The following is a 21356-nucleotide window of genomic DNA, read 5'->3' on the forward strand; positions in this document are numbered from 1 at the left end:
TTTCAAGTTCTGAGTGAACAGGACCCTTCCTGTAACATGTAAGGAATTCAAATAAGCACATAAAGTGTATCACTTTCAAAAAGATTTGCATTAAAGTAGTTATTTCATCAAAAGGGAATATTAACTTTTTCACCAATAAAGAAAAGCCCAGGTCCAGATGGTTTCTCTGCTAAATTCTACATAAAATATAGAAATGATCTAATGCCATTACTTTCCAAACTCTTTAATTAAGTAGAAATGAAAGCAATAATCCCAATAATTCCTGGAAGCAAGCATTACCCTGATTCCAAAACCAAAGAAGAACCCAACCCAAAAAGAGAAGTACAAACCAATTTCTCTAATGAACATAGATGCAAAAATCCTCAGTAAGATACCAGCAGATAGAATGCAGCAAATCATTAAGAAGACTGTATACCATGACCAGTTAAGATTCATCTCAGGGCTACAGGGCTGGTTCAAGATATGCAAATCAGTAAATATAAGTACCAAAAGAACCAAAGACAAAAATCACGTGATCACCTCAATAGACATAGAGAAGGCATTTGACAAAATCCCACACTCACTGTAGATAAAAATTCTACAGAAAAATGGAATAGATGGTCTGTATCTCAATTTGATAAATGCCATTTATGACAAACCAACAGCCAACATAATACTAAATGGTCAAAAACTGAAAGCTTTCACTGTAAAATCATGAACAAGACATGGATGCCCACTATCACCACTGTTATCCCATGTAGTTCTGAAAACATCAGTCAGAACAATGAGACAAGACAAAGAAATAATGAAAACAAGGATAGGAAAGGGAGAAGTTAAATTATCATTAATTGAGGATGGCATGACACTCTATATAGAAGACCCCAAAACTCCACCAGAAGACTTCAGATTTAGCAACCCAATTCAGTAGCATATCTGGATACAAAGTCAACACTCAAAATCCCAAACACACCCAGCTACCTTAACTTTGACAAAGGGGCCAGACACATTCACAAAAGAAAGACAGCCTTTTTAATAAACAGTGCCGGAAAAGCTGACTTTCCATATGCCAAAGGCTAAAACTAGACCCATGTCTCTTACCAAGCACAAACCTAAAATCAAAGTGGGTCATAGATCTAAACATTAAAAGAGAAACACTAAATCTGCCAGAAGAGAGAGTTGATAGAACACTTTCTTTTTAAATGTTCTCGCTACATTTTAGGTATACAATATGCTTACATTCATTATTTGGAATTTGTACCTTTACATAATCCACCTTGGTTCTTATTTTTTCCCCATTCCTCGCACCTCCCTTCAACCTTTTCACCCCTCCCTATTTGCAAAGTCCTTGTTTCCATTTTTTCCTTATCTCATATTTATTCCCATCCCTTCTTTCTTTTCCCCTACTCCTCCCACTTCCCCTTCCCCTTTGGACCTTTTCTTCCTACTTCACACTATCTGTTACACATTTTGTTCCTTATTTATACTTTCAGTTTCTCACACCAGAGAAACTATTTGGTATTTGCAAGTTTGTCCTATTTATTTCACTTGAGTATGGCCTCAAAGTGCATCCATTTAGCTATAAATATTTCTAATTTCTCATTCTTTATGACTGAGTACTACTCTATTTTATAAACACATACACACACATGCACACACATTTTCTTCAAGAATCAAGTAGAAAGGCCAAGTTTTAGAGGTAGCAGAGAATAGTTCCTGGAAGTCACATTGTAACTACTTCTAAATATTGATGATATTATTCACTAGCCATATGACTTCTGGTGAATTTAACCTTTCTCTATCTGAAGTCCTTCATGTACAAAGTAAGGTAATCTCAATATCTACCTTATGCATTATAAATTACATAGGCTAATATCTAAAACACTTAAGGCATTTCTCATTTATAATGGTAAACATTCATTAAATGTGCTTATTATTCTATATGTTGATAAACACGATATACATTCTTCTGGGTTTGCTTGTTTTTGTTCTGTTTTGTTTTAATGTAAGACTAGGAAAGGTTAATCATTTTACTTTTTATTGGTACATTTTAGACACACAATACAATTTCGTTCATCATTGAGATCTTGTACCTTTACATGACATATCTTGGTTGTTATTTTTTCCCTATTCCCCTAGCTTCCCTTCTCCCCTCCACCCTTCCCTATTTATAAAGACTTTGTTTCTTTTTTTTTCCTTTTCTCTTCCCTTTTACCTTTCCTCTACCCCTCCCATTTGCTTGTTTGCTTTGAGGCAATGTCTCACTATGTAGTTCTGGCTGGCCTTGAACTCACTATGTAGCCCAAGCTAGCCTTGAACTTGCAGTGATCCTTCTACCTCAACCTCTTGAGTGCTGGGATTACAGGTGTGTGACACCACATCTCGCATATTTCTAGCTTTGTGTAAAAAGAAAATCCTCAACATAGGAGTTGACAAGTACTGGAGACCCGTTGTGGTTATGCATCATTTCATCAAAGCACTAATTCTAGCTCAACTTTATATCCATGAAACAAAGTGCAACATGATAGTACTTTCTACTTAAAATGACTTTTCAAAGTAACCTTTGAAATCTAGGAAAAAAATTAAATGTGAAAGAAGCAAAAGTTGACCATAAAGGAAGCAAGCATCTGGGCCTTCTATCTTGGTGACAACACCAACAATCCCAGCTTTCTCTGTATTTTATGACATGAATCTCATTGGTCCTGCTGATCACGTGCTACCTGAAGTCTTGTGAGAGGAAGCTCAAGACATTCTCATCCACAGTGAGACCCACAGGCCTCTTTCACTCGAAAGAGCACATTTTGAAAAGGCTGGGCTTCAGCTTCTTCTCCCAAAGAGTGTGACAAGAACAAAGAGAAATTTAACTGGAACAGAAAATTTATTGCCAGTTTTAAATTTTAGTACAATAAATAGCTTTGCAGCTTTTGAACAAATAGAATAATTAATATCAGAGCTTTGAAGACTGGTAGATAATTGGCCCAAATCCTGACTCTACTACTTCCCAGCTGAATGATCCTGGTTAAGCCACCTACCCTCTTTGTGTCTAAGTTTCAGCACCTGAAAACTTATCGAAGGATAACTTATTTAAGTATTAATATCAGGGTTAAATTCCATAAAAACATAAGGAAATATATCCTAGTATCTAAAAAAGTAGTAAGGTATATTAATAGTTAACATTGCATGTTTTCATTTATAATTAACTTGTGAAAATGAGTCTGTGGAATATGAAAACACAAAATATACACTTTGAAATTGAAAGGCAATAAATGAAAAATGCCTGTGGAAAACTGAAAAGTCTTTTGGGGTTTTGCTTTGGTTTGGTTTGGTGTGGTTTTGGTATTTGGGATTGACCCTTGGTCACTTTACTGATCAGCTATATCCCCATGCCTTCTTTTTTCTCTTGTAGAAGTGGGGATTGAATCCAGGGTCTTTACATTGAGCTACATCTCTTCTTTTGATTTTTATTATAAGACAAGGTCTCAATAAAGTGCTAAATTGCCAAGGCTGGGCTCAAACTTGTGGTATTCAAATATCTTAAGTGATTTTTATCAAAATCTTAAAAATAATTATGCCTAACATAAGTAAAATCTCTGTCAATTAGACTTCCCTGAAACTAATTTTATTTTATGGTAATTTTTTTATCCATGGCATGTACATGTTCTCATTATAAAGCTACAAAAATACTCATTTATACAAACATATAAATATGAAGAATAAGAAAATATGAATGGTATAAGGAAAAGATTCTTGGGTTTAGAATAAGAACATTAATTACAGGATTTTGACACTACCACTTAAAAGACATATAATCTTTAATATGCCAGCTAAATTCCTTAATCTCTGTGTGTTCATTTGCAGGATGAGTGTATGGAAACTTAATTTACTTGGGTCACCATGGAAAAAGTCCAGTAGTGTTCCAGAAACTGAATTGTACTTGTAGTGACAGCTCTTTGCTTTACAGAACCTTTTCAGGATCGCTAACCATGCCTCTTTGTCTGAGACTGGAATTTCCAAGACCAGGTCTAGGACTAGTTGCATAGTTTGCAGGGCCCAGTCTAAGATGAAAATATGGCACATCTTACCTTGTTCCAAAATTATTAAGATATTTCAAGTTTGCAACAGCAGAGTAATAAGTCAGTTCTGATTGAGGAATATTCATTTGCATCCTGATAAAGCCAGACTTACCTAGGGGACAGGAATTTAGTGCTAAAAGCAGATCAACCTTGAGCAAACTGGCACTAGAAAGTTTAATCAGCTTTACTTCAAAATTAGCATTTATATATTATCAGAGTTTAGGCATGGTATGTGAAATATGGCCCATGTAATAATTGTTATCATTTCAATGATAAATGAAGAAAATGGAATAGAATGGAGTTTGAATAGTTCCTTGTTTACAAAGATCTCTGCTTATTTTAGAAAATGATTTTGCTGTATGTTCCAATATTCTGAGTCTTCTCAATCACACAAGAATAATCTCAGCATCCAGAAAGCACTTATAAAACTGTCCTTAAAATGTTTCAAGAAAATGTTTTAAATGAATAAATGCATCATTACTTATGTTATGTAAAGTCACACTGTGGATTTGTTCATAGACTGGTGACAAGATCTAGGAAATGTGGAAAATAGAAAATTTAGTACAGACTGTGTCTTCATAACATTCATGTAAGGAAAATGATTACACACATGCAAACAGTGAAGTTATCAAACAGAAAAATTATGATGCTTACAATAAATTATACATGATTTAGGAAAAAACATCTTTAATTCCTTTGTTGAGTCTATGGATTTATGGCTATGACTAATGATGATCTAGTCACCATTGTCTTTGTGCAAACAATGAAAATAATTATAGCAGTGGTTTTCAAACCTAATTACATTCAAATTATCTAAAAGATCTGTTAACATCCATAATGAGTTCCATCCCACTCTTTGTTTCAGTAGCTTTCTATAAAGGCTACAACATTTGAATTTCTGACAAGTTTACAGGTGACGCTGTTGGCTCTGAAATCACACATTTGAAAATCACAAAATTTATAGAGCATCTATGACCACAGCCATTGTATCAAAATGGTATGGTGAGAAACACTCACACACCATAATATTTGTTTCATTGCTTTGTATTCACAATTGAAGAACTCTTCTGAGTCAAACCAAAAGCATTTTCTAATAAACAAAAATACTAATTAGTTACATCTATGGCTATGGTGCTAGCACCTTGCTTGAGAAAAGTGGAAATTGACAGAAAGTTAATCCTTTCAGTATACCTAAGAACTTTCTTCAAAACAAGATTTTTTTTAATTCATTAAGTAAATCAGTAAGTACATTTTAAGTATACAATATGATGACATCCATCATTGGGAATTTGTGCCTTATTATTTCTGATGGTGTAGTACTCCATTTTATAAAAAACTACATCTTCTTTATCCAGTCTCTGGTTGATAGGCAGTTGGGCTGTTTCCAAATTTTAGCTTTTACAAACTGTGTTGTTCTGAAAGTGGATGTGAACATATTACTGTGGTATGATTTTGTGAATTCTTTTGGGAAGATATCCAGTGGGGGAATAACTGAGTCAAATGGGATATCTACTACTAATTTTTTGAGGTATCTCCATACTGATTCCTACAATGGTTGCACCAGTCTACACTCCCACCAACAGTGGAAAAAGGTTCCTTTATCCCCGAAACTCTGCTTCATTTAATTACCAAGGTTACCACTGATTCTTTTATTACCAAGATATTTTTTTATATCCAGTTTTATTTTCTGATGTAAGTAGTTTAAATCATGAGTCTTTTAAAAATTTTCAGCCCTTAAATACAACATTCTAAATTCATTGTCTGGTTCTGAAACTGTACATTTTATATTTCCTCAATTAAGTTGCACATTAGGGAAGTAAATTAGTGTAAATATAAGTCAAAATGTCTAAGATTTTAAAAAATCTTTAGGTGCACTAATATGCATTTTTCTGCATTTTTTATTTTTCTCCAATTCTATCTCTGAATCACATGAAATATTAAAAAGATTTTAAAAATAGGGTTCAAATCAAATTATATTGACTAAATTAAATGTGTTCTGTTCGCCTGAAAATTTAACTATGTATCTTTCCACACCCCAAATCTAGCAGGCATAATTAAAGTGCAATATCTATGACACATCCTCCTAGAAAGAATAAAATAATTTTCAATATTTAAGAAAATGCCTAGTGTCTGTCATATGACAGTTGTTCAACTTTTAATATTATTTTCAAGGAAACAGGATATAGCAGCTAATCATAAGAAATATTTTAAAGCCTAAGTTGTTGGTGTGAATTTTGAAGGTAGAAACATATTTTTCAGACTGTCAAAACATAGGAGAGGAAATTTTTGCAAGTAGGAAATAATATATTCAGCGGTAAAGTTTTTTGAAGCATGAGCTCAGATTGAAAGGATGAGGAGCAATTTAGCAAAACACAGTGAATTTTAACCCTGGTTGCACATAAGAATCATTTAGGGTGTTTTAAAATTTTAAGAGCCTGAGTTCCATTTTATACCAATTAAATCCAAGTCTCCAGGTATCAGAGATGAGCATCAGTATTAAAAAAAAACACATAAACAAGAATTCTCCAGGGCAGCATTGGGGAAGAAATGAAAGAGAAAACAACAAAATGGATCAGCAAATTGAAATTTCCCATTGTCATCCATCCGGAAACATGTTTATAAATTTCCCAGAGGAATGTAGCACACAACAGAGGCAAGACACTAGAGGATGTGGGTGCTGTCACTGCCCTTCACAAAGAACTTTGAGTCACTTTTGGCATTTGTAGCTGCTAATAAGATCCCTCCTGACTTATTAGACTTTCTATCTGTGGGAAATCTCTGAACAAGAGTGAGACAATAGCACACTGTGCACCTTTGTATAACTCAGTGGATTTTGAAAATGGCAAGTCCACAGATTTATTTCAGGAACATAGAAAAAGTATTTTCCTTGGTGTGTCAGCAAGTTGGTGTAGACGTTATTCAACTCTGACAGAAATGAACACAAGCACAGGTTTTGGAACCAGTCAGAATTGTGTTCAATTCATTGATTCTCCAATTACTAATACGAATTTAGACGTTTTATTTACATTCTTTAAATTTGCATTTTCTCATCTCTAAATTTGGAAAAATTATATTTTTATTACAAGTGGCCCTAAGATTATGTATATTAAAGATGTTTGAAAAGCTGGTTTTATGTAATTATTATTACTCAGTACCTAGAATATCCTTTGGACTTCTTCCAGAAGACAACAAAATCCAAATAACTGATTTTGCTGTAATCATTTCCCTCTCTTTTTTAAGTAGTAATTTCACCAACCAAAAATATGAATTGAATGAAAAATAAAATAGAAAATAATTTCTTCATTTTTATATTGTTTTAATCTGCAGAATTTTTTACTTGAAAAAAACAAGAGTGGACCTCTTGAAAGGTGTCTTATGAGGGAAAAAATATATTTTTCGTATTCCTGACGCACTTTTGGATATACAAAGAAAAGATTTTGAGTTATCTTACATTTGTTTGCCTTAAAATACAGAGACATGAGAGATTGAAGTTTTGACTCTGGAAAATCAGATAAAATTATGCTTTTTAAAAAAATAAATGTGATTTGAATTGTTGAATATTCTTTTATCACTTTTCACAATTTCCCTTTTCCAACATTTTAGAAGAAAAGCATATACATTTCCAATATAGTGTATTTTTTGAAGAGGTAAAAAACTTCCATGGTGCCAAACATACAGAGTACTCAAAATTATTAGCCCCACTATTTTCAAATGGATGATTTTAATAACTTCTCACCAGTTGGATAGTTTATAAATAAATTCATAACATATAATATGCTTTCATCAAAGAATTTTGGGTTATCATTGAAGGATTAGGTTTTGAAAGCTTATTTTCACCCTCAAATATATCATTTTTGAAATATTTTACTCAAGAGTATTTGAAATAATAAAGTACAATTCTTATAAAAATCACCTTATTGCCATATTTTATTTGTGAAAATACTTTCTTAGTATTTTTTAAAATTTTGAATAGAATTTTTGTGGATTCCTATTCTTCTAGTACAAATCGATCATCCCTGCATATATGCACTAATTTTAACCATTTTAATCAATCTCATTAAGAAATTCATGGATAAAAATGTGGTTTTTTTCTAAAATGGAGTACTACTCAGCTACAAAGAACGAGAAACTAGAGACATTTATAGCTAAGTGGTTGCACATTGAGGACATCCTCTTAAGTGAAATTAATAGGACACATATGTATAAATACCATATAGTTTCTCTGGTGTGATAAATTAAAAGTGTAAATAAGGGTCAAAATGTATAATTGTTATTTTGTAATGGGAAGAAAAGGTCTAAAGGTGTTGGGCAAATGGGAGGGGGAAGGAAAAGGTAAAAGGGAAGAGAAAAAATGAGAGAAGAGGAACAAAATGAAAACAAAGCCTTTGTAAATAAGGAAGGGTGGAGGGGGGAAGGGATGCTAGGGGAATGGGGCAAAAACAAGAACCAAGCTAAGTCACGTAAAAGTACAAGATCCCAATGATGAATGTAACTGTATTATATATCCAAAATGTACCAATAAATATAGATATAAGAAATACATGTTCAATAAAATTTCACTTACTTTTTAATATTATTTTATAGAATATTTATGTGGTTTTAATCAGTTGTGCTATACTGACATTTTTAATGCTAACTATATTAAACTAGTATTTGCATAAATTTAAAATGATTTTGCTTATATACTTACCTTTGTTACAGAGAAGTATAACAAACTAATTTTTTAATTGACAAAAATTATTTATACTTACAGTATGTAACAAGACATGTTGTCTTATAAACTCATAAGGAAATGACTAAAGGGCTAACTAACTTATCTATCATATTATGAACATATCTTGGGGATGAGAATATTTAAAATTTAACTTTTTACCAATTTTCAAGTATTTCATATTAGTATCAATTATTACCACTGTATTACATAAGAGATAACCTAAGCTTATTTCTCTTGCCTAACTGAAAGAATTATATTTAGATCATTATGTGCTCATTTTTTAAAAATCCATCCTAAAATATATAGCAAGTTCTTTGGAAAAGAGAACACAAACACTAAGTCAGTGTAAAAGAAAAATGCACAGAATTCCAAGTTATAAAAATTTGCTTAAGTATTTTTCTCATTGGTACTTTTTAGGTATACAGTACAGTTACATTCATCTTAGCAATCTTGTACCTTTTCATGACATATTTTGGTTCTTATTTTTCCTCATACCCCTGAGCTCCCTTCACCCCCTCCACCCTTCCCTATTTACAAAGACTTTGTTTCCATTTTTTCATTTTGTCGTATTTTCTTTTCTTTTGTTTCCTTTCCCCTACCCTTCCTACTTCCCCTACTCCTTGAACCCTTTTCTTCCTACTTCACATAATCAATTATACAATTTCAATCTTATTTACATTTGTAGTTTTTCATACCAGAGAAACTATTAAGTATTTAATCATAAATACTTTTGATATGCATGGTGATGAGCATCAAATATTGAGGTGTCTACATTTTTTAAAGTTATATTAGCATTTTTCAAATCTTATACTACTTGTAATATCCCTGAATTATGTCCTATGAAATTATTTATAATTATAGTTAAAACAATTTGGAGCCTCCTTGAAAGGATGTGAGAGCACACATAAAATGCTGTTATAAAATTTTATTTAGTGCTACTCAGAGATTAAAAACTTGAAGACCATTGCTATAAGAACATCACCTTCATGACATGTGATTTATTATTACACAGAAAAGATAACAAATCATTGCATTTAAGAGATTAAGCTGCATAATAAAACAAGGTTTGTTCAACAGTTAGCTTCAATTCATTGTAACCTTATATATGTTCCTTGTCCTGTCTTTATTTTTCAAGTCTGTGATAATGTACATGTCTAATTGATATGATCATTTTGAATATCATGTAAAATTAATTGTGTCAGGGCCAGGCATTTAGCTCAGTGGTTCTGCTGCCTGCCTCGCAAGCATGAGGTCCTGAGTTCAATCCCTGGTATCAAAAAAACAAACAAACAAACAGATTGTGTCAAACTCTTAGAAAATGCCTGCACAGTAAATGCCATGTGTATTCATTTGCAAGAAATATATACAAGAAAGTCCAGTGAGGAGAGAAATATATTTTCTTAGAGTAATTCACAGAGAAATCAGGGCTTGGTATGATCTTTGCAAATAAATTTCCTAAACTATAAAATGAATATTTTGCAAAGTTAAAAACATATGACCTGCTGGCCCTTGGATTGTCCAAGATAAATTACAACATAGAAGGTCACAAATTTTGTGCTTTCTCTGGAACCAGGTATTGAAATGAGGAATAATACATAGAAGAAAGAAGGGAGAGCACAAGTTGGTTCAGCCTGCTCCATTTGATTAGCCCTTAGTTGTACCCAAATGAACACTACTCATTTCCACCAAGATTTATTGAATATTCAGTGGGTATGTAAAACATAAAGAATTCCAAAGCACAATGAATTTTTGTATTGATTTTATTTTGAATCAGGCTTTCCTTTGTAGTCGTAAGCCTAATGAGATAGTCATTTAGATTTTATTAGGTAAACTAAATGTTTTTCAATTTACTTTTTCTCATTAGGATTTGCTAGCCCAGTTACCGGGATAGCAGATGCCTCACAAAGCACCATGCACAATGCCTTGCACATCTATATGAACGGAACCATGTCCCAAGTACCAGGATCAGCCAACGACCCCATTTTTCTTCTTCATCATGCATTTGTTGACAGGTTTGTCGATGCCTCTTCATAAATTATGTGTATATTAAATGAAAACTTGGATGTCTATCAAAAGTGATATTAGTTATCACACAAAAGCTAGTGAATTATGGTTTTCTTTTTTTTTTTTCAGAGACACTAAGATAAGGATTTGAATGTAAATGTGTTATCTATCAAAGAAAAGCTTTAGTAAAGAGAAAACAGTATGAGGGATTTGGTGAGGTAGGATAAGAAAAAGGAGAACCCAATTAAGGTTATAATTTGCTGAAGTCCCCATCTCAACCAGATCTTGTTAGAATGCAGAGTACAACTCAGTTTGTTTTACCTTGGGGCAAAGACGAATTTTTATAATCTGATACTAAATAGCCATTAGGTACAGATGGCCCTGAGGCAGGGAATATAAAATTCCTAGGAAATTGTTTGATTCCTGATGAGTTATGATGTGACTCCAGCACATAAGCCTGTTAAAGGCTGCAGAAATAAGTGATTAAGAGCAAATCCAGGGACACAGTAGTTGACTATATAAACATTTAAGCTTAATAAAAATATAGAAAGACCTACATTTTGTTTTATTTTGTTTTGTTTTTTTGAAATAGGGTCTCACTATGTGGTTGAGACTGACCTTGAACTTACTACATAGCCCAGGCTGGTCTCAAACTCACAGCAATTCTACTGCCTCCCAAGTGCTGGGATTACAGGCGTAAACCACCATACCCAGCCAAGACCTACGTTTTTGAAAGAATAAAGAGCTGTTATTATTTCTTAAGAATTTGAGTGTGAAGGCTATTTCTGAAAGGTCTCTTTAGGTCCTATTTTTGAAGCAAACAGATGTACCAGAGTAAGACGGCTTGGGTGAAGGTGGTCAGTTGGTAGGGTCCCTAAATGGCAAACTAGATTTTCTGCTCTAATTTCTAGCACAAAAGGAATTTTGCCAGACATAACAAGATGTTGAGAGTGGCTAGGGACAATGTGGACCAGTGGAAGAAAAACTTTTTTAATGTTTAGAATCTGTTAGTGAATACTCCTGTAAGTTTAGATACATTTTGTAGTTTTTCTGAAGGTTCCTTTGCTCATTAAAATGGGAGTCTTTAAACCTATTTTGGCCAACATAAAATTTATGGAAATCAACTAAGATGTCAAACTGAATGCTGTTTGTGAACCATAAGCACCACAGTGTAGGAAAGGGTTAAATTTTCAGGTAGACCTAGGTTCACATATCCATAGTTGGTCACTCAGCCATGAAGCCTCAGGTCTATATAATGGAGATCTTGTGACAAGGTGAGATTATGAGGAGTGTTAGAAATAATACTTAGGTGATACTGTATAATAGGAAGCTATAATAAATATTATTCACCGACAACTTAAATAACTGTTAATAAACAAGTAAGTTATTCCCAAAAGCTTAGAAGTTTTAGATGATATTTGGAGTGGGAACTGAAGAGGAATATGGTATGTTATTTGGGCTGAGGTTCTGCAAAAGTTATGTCACTGGTGACATTGTTATTTGGGAAGGTTTCTTTTGTGTTATTTTATCAATTCATTCAACATTCATATGCTTGATATGTGCTGAGCACTCACTAGACAATTTAACTTCTGTCTTTCCTAATAGAGCTAAGTAGTGTTCCTGCATCTCAGGGTTCCACCAATATGGAGAAGTCAAGAGATAATTTAGGCATTATCTTCCTTTACAGCTTTCTCTCCTTACTCCTTTTTTTAGGGTGTCTTCAAGAATTTTTGTCCTGCCCTTTTCTATAGGGCTTAAGATGTTGCATTGTAATTGTCCAATTTTTTGTTTATCTAACAAGATTCTGAATTATTAACACATATCTCTCTTATCTTTTATTTGTATTTGCTGTGCTTAACATAAGGTCAAGAACATGATGTTTAGCTGAATTAATAAATGAAGAATTTAAAGTGTCCGACTGCATTGTTTAATTAGCAAACTACCTAGGAAATGCAGTTTAAATATGTTCTCCACTATCCTTTTATAAAGTGAACTCCAAATACTTTTAGTGAACTCTTTCATAGAATGAAAATTCAGTACAGTGACCATTATAATGATGATGTATATTTATAATTGTGGAGTTTTAAATATGTATTGTGTATCATTTAAAAAGCAAATTTATAGAATAGAATATTAAACATGTTATTTCAAATGCAACACGTGTATATGTGTCTATTAATAGAGGTGAGGAGTGGAATTAATAAATATGTTCATTTATCTGGTTGATAGGATTCAGCATGAACTTTTTCTTTTCATTTTTCTATTTTGTTATCTTTTATTTTTTGCAATTGGTAATAACACAGGCAATAGTAATAATTCCCCAAAATAAACAAACAAGCAAACAGAAGAGTGAGGGAAATATGAAATCATTTGACTACAGAAGTTATACCTACTTAGGATTATGTCTATTTTCTATTTTTCTAAAGTAATTGCTGGTGATTCATATCTATTTCTGAGTCTTATCTCTTTCAGATAGACTGAATGAAGAATTCTTCTAGGCAGTTTAGTTCAAAGTGCTATATTTTTATATTCTGGGCATGTTCTGCATTATTGTCTGTCCAGCAACAGTTTTCACTTTGTACAGCCCACTGATGGTGAGGGTGCCACATGCAGTATCTTTAACCACCTCTTTATTTCTGCAGGTCTTCAAATTTCCCTTATGGAAATATTAGCCCTTGTAAATCTAGGTCTCACTTTCATATCATTTAATTTGTCTTATACTAACTACATGGTGATCAGCAGTGTTTCCATTTTAAAGTTTTAGACGTAGAACCAGTAGGGATTTTTTCTTCATTGAATTTATTGGTACTTTTTAGGTATAAAGTAGTTTTTATGCTGACATCTTTCTTAAGAAGGAAATAAATGATTGATGCTAGGCGGTATGCTGAGGATAAATGTCAGAACAGTTGAAAGGAGCTTTATAAACATTTACCTTTGCACTTAACCATTTGAGAAGGTTTACATGGGAAAAGAGCAAGCACACCTCGGCACAAAGCACTCATTCACTCAAATATTAATTGAATAAATATTAAATAGCTTTTATGTATCATACGCCATATTAAACTGTGAGGATGCAGCCAACTCTAAATATTTTTTTTTTCAGCCAAGTATGTCCCAGTCCAGATATGTGTAACTAAGTGACTTGAGGGACCAAGTGAGATGACACAGAAAGCAGAGGACGTGACAGTCACCAGTGTCCTAACCCCAAGCTCTAAGTGTTAAGAGAAATCCTGCAAGAGAAGAAACATGAGTATCATTGAGAAGGCCATGGGCAAGGGCTGGCGCTGCTTCATCATTTTTATTTGATCTTGGGAAAGTTACTGAATCTCTCAGCCTAATTTTCCTCACTTATAAGATGATTGTAGTCATTGTACCTTCCTCAAAGGAATTAGAATTTACACTTTATAATCTATAGGCTATTGTACAAAGATTAACCCTCATAGATGCAAGAGTATAGGGGGATTTTATAAAGCATACCCAGTACTCTTTAACCTTTAATTGTTCTATAGTGTTGATAACTCTTTAGTGATTCTCCATTTTGAGTCTGTGGAAATCCCAGCTAGATGCAAATCTGAAGCAATACATTTCAGGAGTGGTTAGCTTGCCTCATTCCTAAACCACAGATTAATTGTATCTCCTGCAATGACTCCTTGTCTCAACTTGCCAGTGAGCTTCACTTCCCCTCTTCTCTCCGAGCTTCCCTTGGGCTCCTCCCTCATGTACCTCACCCACATGCCTTCAAACCAAATGCCTTGCCAATTTGGAAGCACAGAAATTGCCCAAGCAGAAGCATGGCAGCAAGGCAGTTCCCTGAGGCTTCGGGAATGAACAGCAGATTGCTTCCTTGCTGGTGACTGCGAGGTTGACACTTGCTTAGAATGGCAGAAATCTCACAGTTATTTAGGAGCTGAGCTCAGGTAACAGAGAAATGTCTTAAAGTCTGCTCTTCTCATCAGATGGGATGGCAGAGGGGGACCTGACTGTCTGGATTTCTTTTCATACTGTTGGACTCTGACCAGATTCTCTAATATTTTATCTGAAAGTGAATGAATATCCTAGAACAAGTAGCAGTCGTGCCATTAAAATCACATTTGCCCATATTTCCACAGCTATTTTTCTTATTGTTATATTTAGCTCCTAGGCTAACTTTCATTTTTTAGGTTGATTCATGGGTTTATCCATCTCTTTCAGAAAATAGGGTCTATGTGTTGATTGTCTCTGATACTTAACAGACTATGGCATATAAGAGTTATTCATTAAATACTTTTCAATACTTATTTGACTAAAGTGTCATATAATTGATAATTCTGAAATAATTAGCCACCTGATAGGTTATCAATAGTATTTTGTTATGTAGTAAAATATTAATCTAAAGATGTTCTCTCAAATAATAAAAAAACATATACTGTAATTAATAACCTAAAGACTCTTCAACAATATGGGAAAGCTCCAAACTCTTGGAGGATAAATGGGCTTTAGTACCTGGGAAATTAAACTGCTCAAGTTAAAATATTGGTAACATAAGAGTCACACAGGCTGAAGGGGAAAGAAATCTGAGTTTTGCTCAATTTTGCTGAATTTTTAAATCATAAAGACAATTGCAAGACCAGATCAATATTCCTTAATTTGCACAGACTGGGTGAACAGCCCAAAGGTAGAGTTTGTTGGAAAGTGAAAGAGCGAAGAATATGAGGTTTCAGGAGGTAGTACAGAATATTTAACATGACAGTGGGATATTTAACCAAGGCAAGCAAAAGTAGTATGACAATAGGAAAGGTCCTCATCATAATTATTTAGAGAACCAAAGGTCAGAACTGCTGAAATAGCACCAAATATCAGATCTAAGTGGGACAGAGAATAAATCAAAAGGTCAGAAATCAAGAGATTAGCAGGAAATAAATCATATGATTAAGATCACAGATTTTAAAATCAGACATGCCTCATTTAGAATTTCAAAGCTGTGACATCTATCCATATGATCTCTAGCATGCTATTTATTCTCTCCTAATCCTCCTTTTGCCAGCCATGAAGTGGTGCTAATCTTCTGAAGTTGTGCCTTTGATTATTAATACGATATTTTATAAATTCATGCCACTGTTCTTAGCACACAATTATAAGACAAAGTCTTTGCCAGTAAGATGCTTACATTGCAGCAGTGATGGCAGATATTAAAGGAAACCAGGAAAGAAAAGTGAAGAATTCAGTTAAGCATATGATTTCAAATATATGCTGATAAAGAGTTACTTGGGAAAAGGTTTTAGTTGAGAAAGGCTTGTTATAGCTGTCTTCTCTGAGGACATGAGCTAGAACTTGACACTGACATTACTAAAAAAGCAGCCAACTGGAGGACATTCTTTGGAGTACAGGTTTCAGGAAATAGCAAGGAGAAATTAATGATTTCATGGAGAAGTACTTACCTTAGCTCAAGTTTGGAAAAACTAAAGCCAGTAACAAAGGGAACTTGATGCAAAATGATGTTGTAGAGATAAGCAGAGCTCTAACTGCAATTGGAAAGATTTTAAATTATTTGAGTCCAGAGTGATAATCAGTTTTCCATTTCCAAGAAAGATTTATTTTGGTTTACAGTTTTGGGGGTTTCAATTCACAATCAGTTGACCTTGCTAATTTGAGGTGGTGGTGAGGCAGCACATCATAGCGGGAATGCACAATGGTGCAAAACCACTTCCTTGGCTGCAAAGCAACAAGAGAAGAGTAAGAGAGCTGGGTCAAATAATTCCCTTTGCAGGCCAGTCTTCAAATGACCTAAAGACTTCATTCTAGGCTCACTTTTTAAAAGTTCTACCCCACCACCACACACACACACACACACACACACACACACACACACACACACGCACACACAGTGCTATGGGCTGAAGACTAAGCCTTTAACAGATGGACCTTTTGGAACACTTATCCCAACTGTAGTATCTAGGTATTGAAATAATTTTAAGAAAATTGATACATTTTAAACTTATCCTGGTTGCTGTGATAGATGGATTGTTGGAGGAAGAATTTTAGTAGGGATATGGAATACCCTAATTAATTCAAATGAAAGATGACAGTAATATAAACAGTTGAACAAGTGAACAGATATATCAAGTACTCTTAAAAAGTTAACAAAATGAACAGAGAAAAGTACCTATTCAATCTGAGAGCTGAGGTGGCTGTGCACTGGACAACAGCAGATTCAATAAAACGAAAGAGTTAGGAGCCAGACAGGAATGGGTTCTGAGAAACACTTTTTAAAACTTTTAATAAAACAGGGATCAAAGAGTGGGAAGCATGAAAAAGATATGGGATCAAATGATAATTTGAGGGTTTTTTTAGTATTTTTAAAGATAAAGGATATCTGAAAATATGTTGTTGGAAATTAAAACAGACACAGAAAGAAACGAGCAAAAGTGGAAAAACTGCCAAAAGAGAACTTTTGAGATTTAAAATCAAAAGCCCAATGGAGAGGAGGAACTTTGCAGCAACTTTCTTATTCCTTTTATTTCTTTCATCTCAAAGATGCTATACATTTCTATATATACCATCTGTTTTCATTCTTAATATTTTTTAATTTCAAATTTTTACTTTTATTGGTACATTTGCAGTAGAAAATGATGACATTTACTGTGGGGAGTTAGTACATGCGCATAACACATCTTAATTATTTTTATGTCCCCTTTCTTTCTGTCCCCTCCACCTTAACTCCTGGTCTCCTCCCTATTGGCAAAAGATTTACATAAGCCTTATTATATCCTTTTAAAGATCTAAAGATTGAGGTTCAGAAAGATTGTAGAGTGACCAAAAGTTCAGGACTACTAATCGAATGACAGTAAATTTAAACTCTCTTCTATCTTACTTGAGAATCCGTAAGTTAGTTCTGTCACTGCACCAGTTCAGGAGGAGGTGGTTAAGGCACATTTTCTGTTTTATATATTTACATTATCTGTGCAGTAGTCTATGGGCTTCCTAAGGTTGGTATCACAGAGTGCCACAGACTGGCTTAAACTGCAGAAACTTATGTTTGTGCACAGTTCTGGAAGATTGAAGGCCAGGACCAAAATAAGCTGAATCCTCCTGAGGCCCCTCTTCTTGGTTTGCAGATTGTTTGTAGACCATCCCCTGGGTCCTGCCAGCTTTACATGTGTGTTTATGTCCTATATCTACCTCATCTAAAAATATCAGTCATACCTAAGTAGAACTCACACTAATGACATTATGTTAACTTCCTTCCCCTCTAAAGAACCTATTTATTCATTCTAGGATAGTGAAGATTAGAATTACAATATATGAATTTTAGGGAGATTTATTTCAACCAATTAACAGGTTTCTAGGATTCTAATCCTAACTCAAACTGTAGTAGAAAAAAAATGACAAAATGTGTATTGGAAATGTTAAATTAGACACAAGATTTTACAACTGAGATGGCAAAGTAAAGTAGAAATAGGACAAGAGATCACTTAAGAGAAATAAGAAACAGGAAAAAAAGGTTTATTTTATTAAAATTCTTTTTATTGAGTTTATTGATACAATCCAGGTATACAATACAGTTACATTCATCATTGGGATCCTGTACCTTTACATGATAGGTCTTGATTCTCATTTTTTCCCCTTGTCCCTGCCCACCATTCACCCCCTCCCCTCCCCATTTACAAGCACATTATTTCCATTTTTCAATTTCTCATATTTTTCCTCTCCCTTATTACCTTTCACCCACCCTTCCCACTTTCCCTACACCTTTAGCCCTTTTCTTCCTATTTCACATTATTAATTATCTCATTAGGATCTTGTGTATTATTATAGTTTTTCACACCAGAGAGACTATTCAGTATTTCAGTTAAAGAAATCTCTGTATGAACATTAAAAATAGGAAATCCTAAAATAAATCTTAAAAGGAAAGTAAAAGAGAAAAGGAAATGATGTAAGATTAAAATAATCCTTAATTCTGAAGATGAAAATGGTCCCTGAACATATTTAAGTTGCTTCTTGCTCTTGTAGTCTTATCTTATTCTTTTTTTTTTCATTATTTAGAGAATACTTCATTAGTTTCTGTAATCAAACCTATGTAGATATGACTTTACATATTTAATACAGTGTGTTACCCCTCTACAAATGGAAAATAAATAAATAAATAAAATTAACATTTCTAGACCAGTATGGCTGTCAATTTCTGTACAATGCCCACTCAACACAGTAAATTGGGATAACTTTTTCCAAAGTTGACAGCACAGTTAAAGTTTCCAAATATTCAAATTATATATATATATATATAATGTATATAATGTATGTATATATATATATGCATGTATACATATATTTATATTTATATAAAAAGACCAACAATAGCGCTGTGTTATGCATCAATAGCAGCAACAGCTTTTCCAGGTTCTGCAGTCATTTGAACAAAATTATAGACATTCAGCACATTCCATTAAAAAAACAAAAACAAAAAAACAAAGAAAAGAATAATACCTAGAAAATAGCAAAGTTCTGTTGCTGTTGTGGTACCTGGCACCATTTTTTAAAATTAGCTCTTAATCATCATCTGGAAAGAGAATATTCTAGAGTAATATCATTAAAAATAGGTCTGATAAAACACGGTCCCTACTACGTATTATAAAGCAGTTACAAGATATTTTACATTCACAGAGGTATGATACAGTACCATCTGACATCAATAATACTAGAATCAGTTTTGGTTTGAAATTTACTTTGTCTGAAAATAAGATTGCTACCCCTGCCTTTTTTCTGTGCTCCTGTCACATGGAGAATTGTTTTTCATCCTTTCACTTTCAGTCTATGGGCTTCTTTTTGCACTAGGTGTGTTTCTTGTATACAACATTGCTGGATTTTACTGCTGGATTTTGCTTTTTATTCCATTTTGGCAGTCTATTTCTCTTGATTGATTGGTGACTTGAGGCCATTGACATTGATGGTTATAACTGATATGTACTGACTTATTATTGTCATGTTATTGGCCTTTTGTTGACTCTTTTTACTTTTTCACCTTCTCCTTTTACTTTCTTGCCTTGCCTATTTGATTTGCTCTGTTGGGCCTCATGGTGTTACTGCCTTTAGTGTCTTTTTCTAGGATCTTGCTTAGAATTCCTTGTAGTGCTGGTTTGGTATTCATGTAGTTTCTCAGGTGTTCTTTGTATGAAAGTATCTTATTTCCCCATCCATTTGGAAAGAGAGTTTTGCAGGATACATCAGTCTAGGTTGGAGGTTGTTCTCTCTTAGGACTTGAAATATCTCACTCCAGGCTCTCCTTGCCCTAACGGTTTGTGTTGAAAAGTCTGCTGTGATTCTGATGGTCTTTCTTTTGCATGTGATTTGTTTATTTTCTCTTACTGCTTGTAGTATTTTGTTCTTCTGTTGGGTTTCTGGGATCTTGATTATTATATGTCTAGGTGTAGATTTTTTTTTATTGTGGCTAGTTGGGGGTCATATATGCTTCACTTATCTGAATTTCAAATTCTTCCTCTCTGTTTGGGAAGTTTTCTGTCATTAATTCTGTGAACAGCTTTTTTAAATCATTTGAATTTTCTCCTGCTATTTCATGGATTCCTATCAGTCTCATTTTATTCTTCTTTGCTTCATCTAGGAGTTGCTGGATTGATATCTCATGATCCCCTACTGTTTGTTTTTAAGAGATCTCTCTTTTCACAGTCACTGACTGCCACCTTATCTTCTATATCTGAGAGTCTGTCTTCACATTCTTTTATTCTGTTGCATACACTTTCAATGGAATGTTTAATTTCCTGAATATCTGTTTGAATCTGTTTTATGGATTTCATTTCTTTCCTGTGTTGAGTGTTCATTGTTTCCATATTTTTCTTATGCTGGGCCTTCATGGCTTCTATCATGGCCCTTAGCTCATCTATTTTTTTGTCATTTTCTGCTCTAGAGTCTCGAATCGTGGCTTTCATTTTTCTCACCATCTCTATGGTTATCTGGGAAATTATTTCTGTTTTGAATTTTTCTAGAGCCTGATTGATCTGTTTTGTTACTTCCTGTGCTTTGAGTTCAGGGTGTCCTGGTGGTTCACTATCAGCCTTTTCATCCTCATTTGCCCTACTGTTTGCCATTGGTGAACTAGAAGTCTGTCTTTGTGTCTTGCTTAAGTGTTTTCTCATTTTTATTTTTGTTGTCGGGCTGTCCTTGTTTTAATCTCTGGGTTATCACCCAAATCTTCCTGATATAGTTGCGCCCTAGCTTCTGGGTCTCTTAATGACCCACAGACATTCTCATCTTCATAACATCAGAAAAAACAGCTCATCAAATCAACCACAATCCTTTATCCCAACTTGTACAATCAGCAACACATTATGATCAAGCACAACTTGGAAGCTGACCACCTGTGGTAGTCACTAGTCTATCACTCTTAAACCATTTAAATTAAATTAAAATCAAGAAGCAGCCCAGAACATGTCTGCAGTGAACAAACTTTTCAATATAGTATAATTACCATTAGGATGGGGGCTCAGACAGAGCTAGAAGGCAAGACCCCTGATCTCAGTAAGCTGATGGCTGAACCCATGATGCAGACTGACCTCGGGCTGCAAGGCCCGGATTGAGTTCCCCAACCCTGAATGGTT

The 21356-nt window shown here is 33.9% G+C and overlaps 1 protein-coding gene across 1 annotated transcript in view; it reads left to right on the forward strand.

Annotated features, from left to right (window-relative positions):
• The window catches only part of Tyr (tyrosinase), a 78817-nt gene that overhangs the window by 13469 nt on the left and 43992 nt on the right, over positions 1-21356 (forward strand). The window contains exon 3 of the mRNA XM_010633721.2: positions 10628-10775. Coding sequence (XP_010632023.1) covers positions 10628-10775 — 148 coding nt within the window. The remainder of the gene's footprint in view (positions 1-10627; positions 10776-21356) is intronic.

Source organism: Fukomys damarensis, unplaced genomic scaffold, assembly GCF_012274545.1.
Source record: "Fukomys damarensis isolate Sample0158 unplaced genomic scaffold, DMR_v1.0_HiC HiC_scaffold_16, whole genome shotgun sequence".
Lineage (NCBI taxonomy): Eukaryota > Metazoa > Chordata > Mammalia > Rodentia > Bathyergidae > Fukomys > Fukomys damarensis.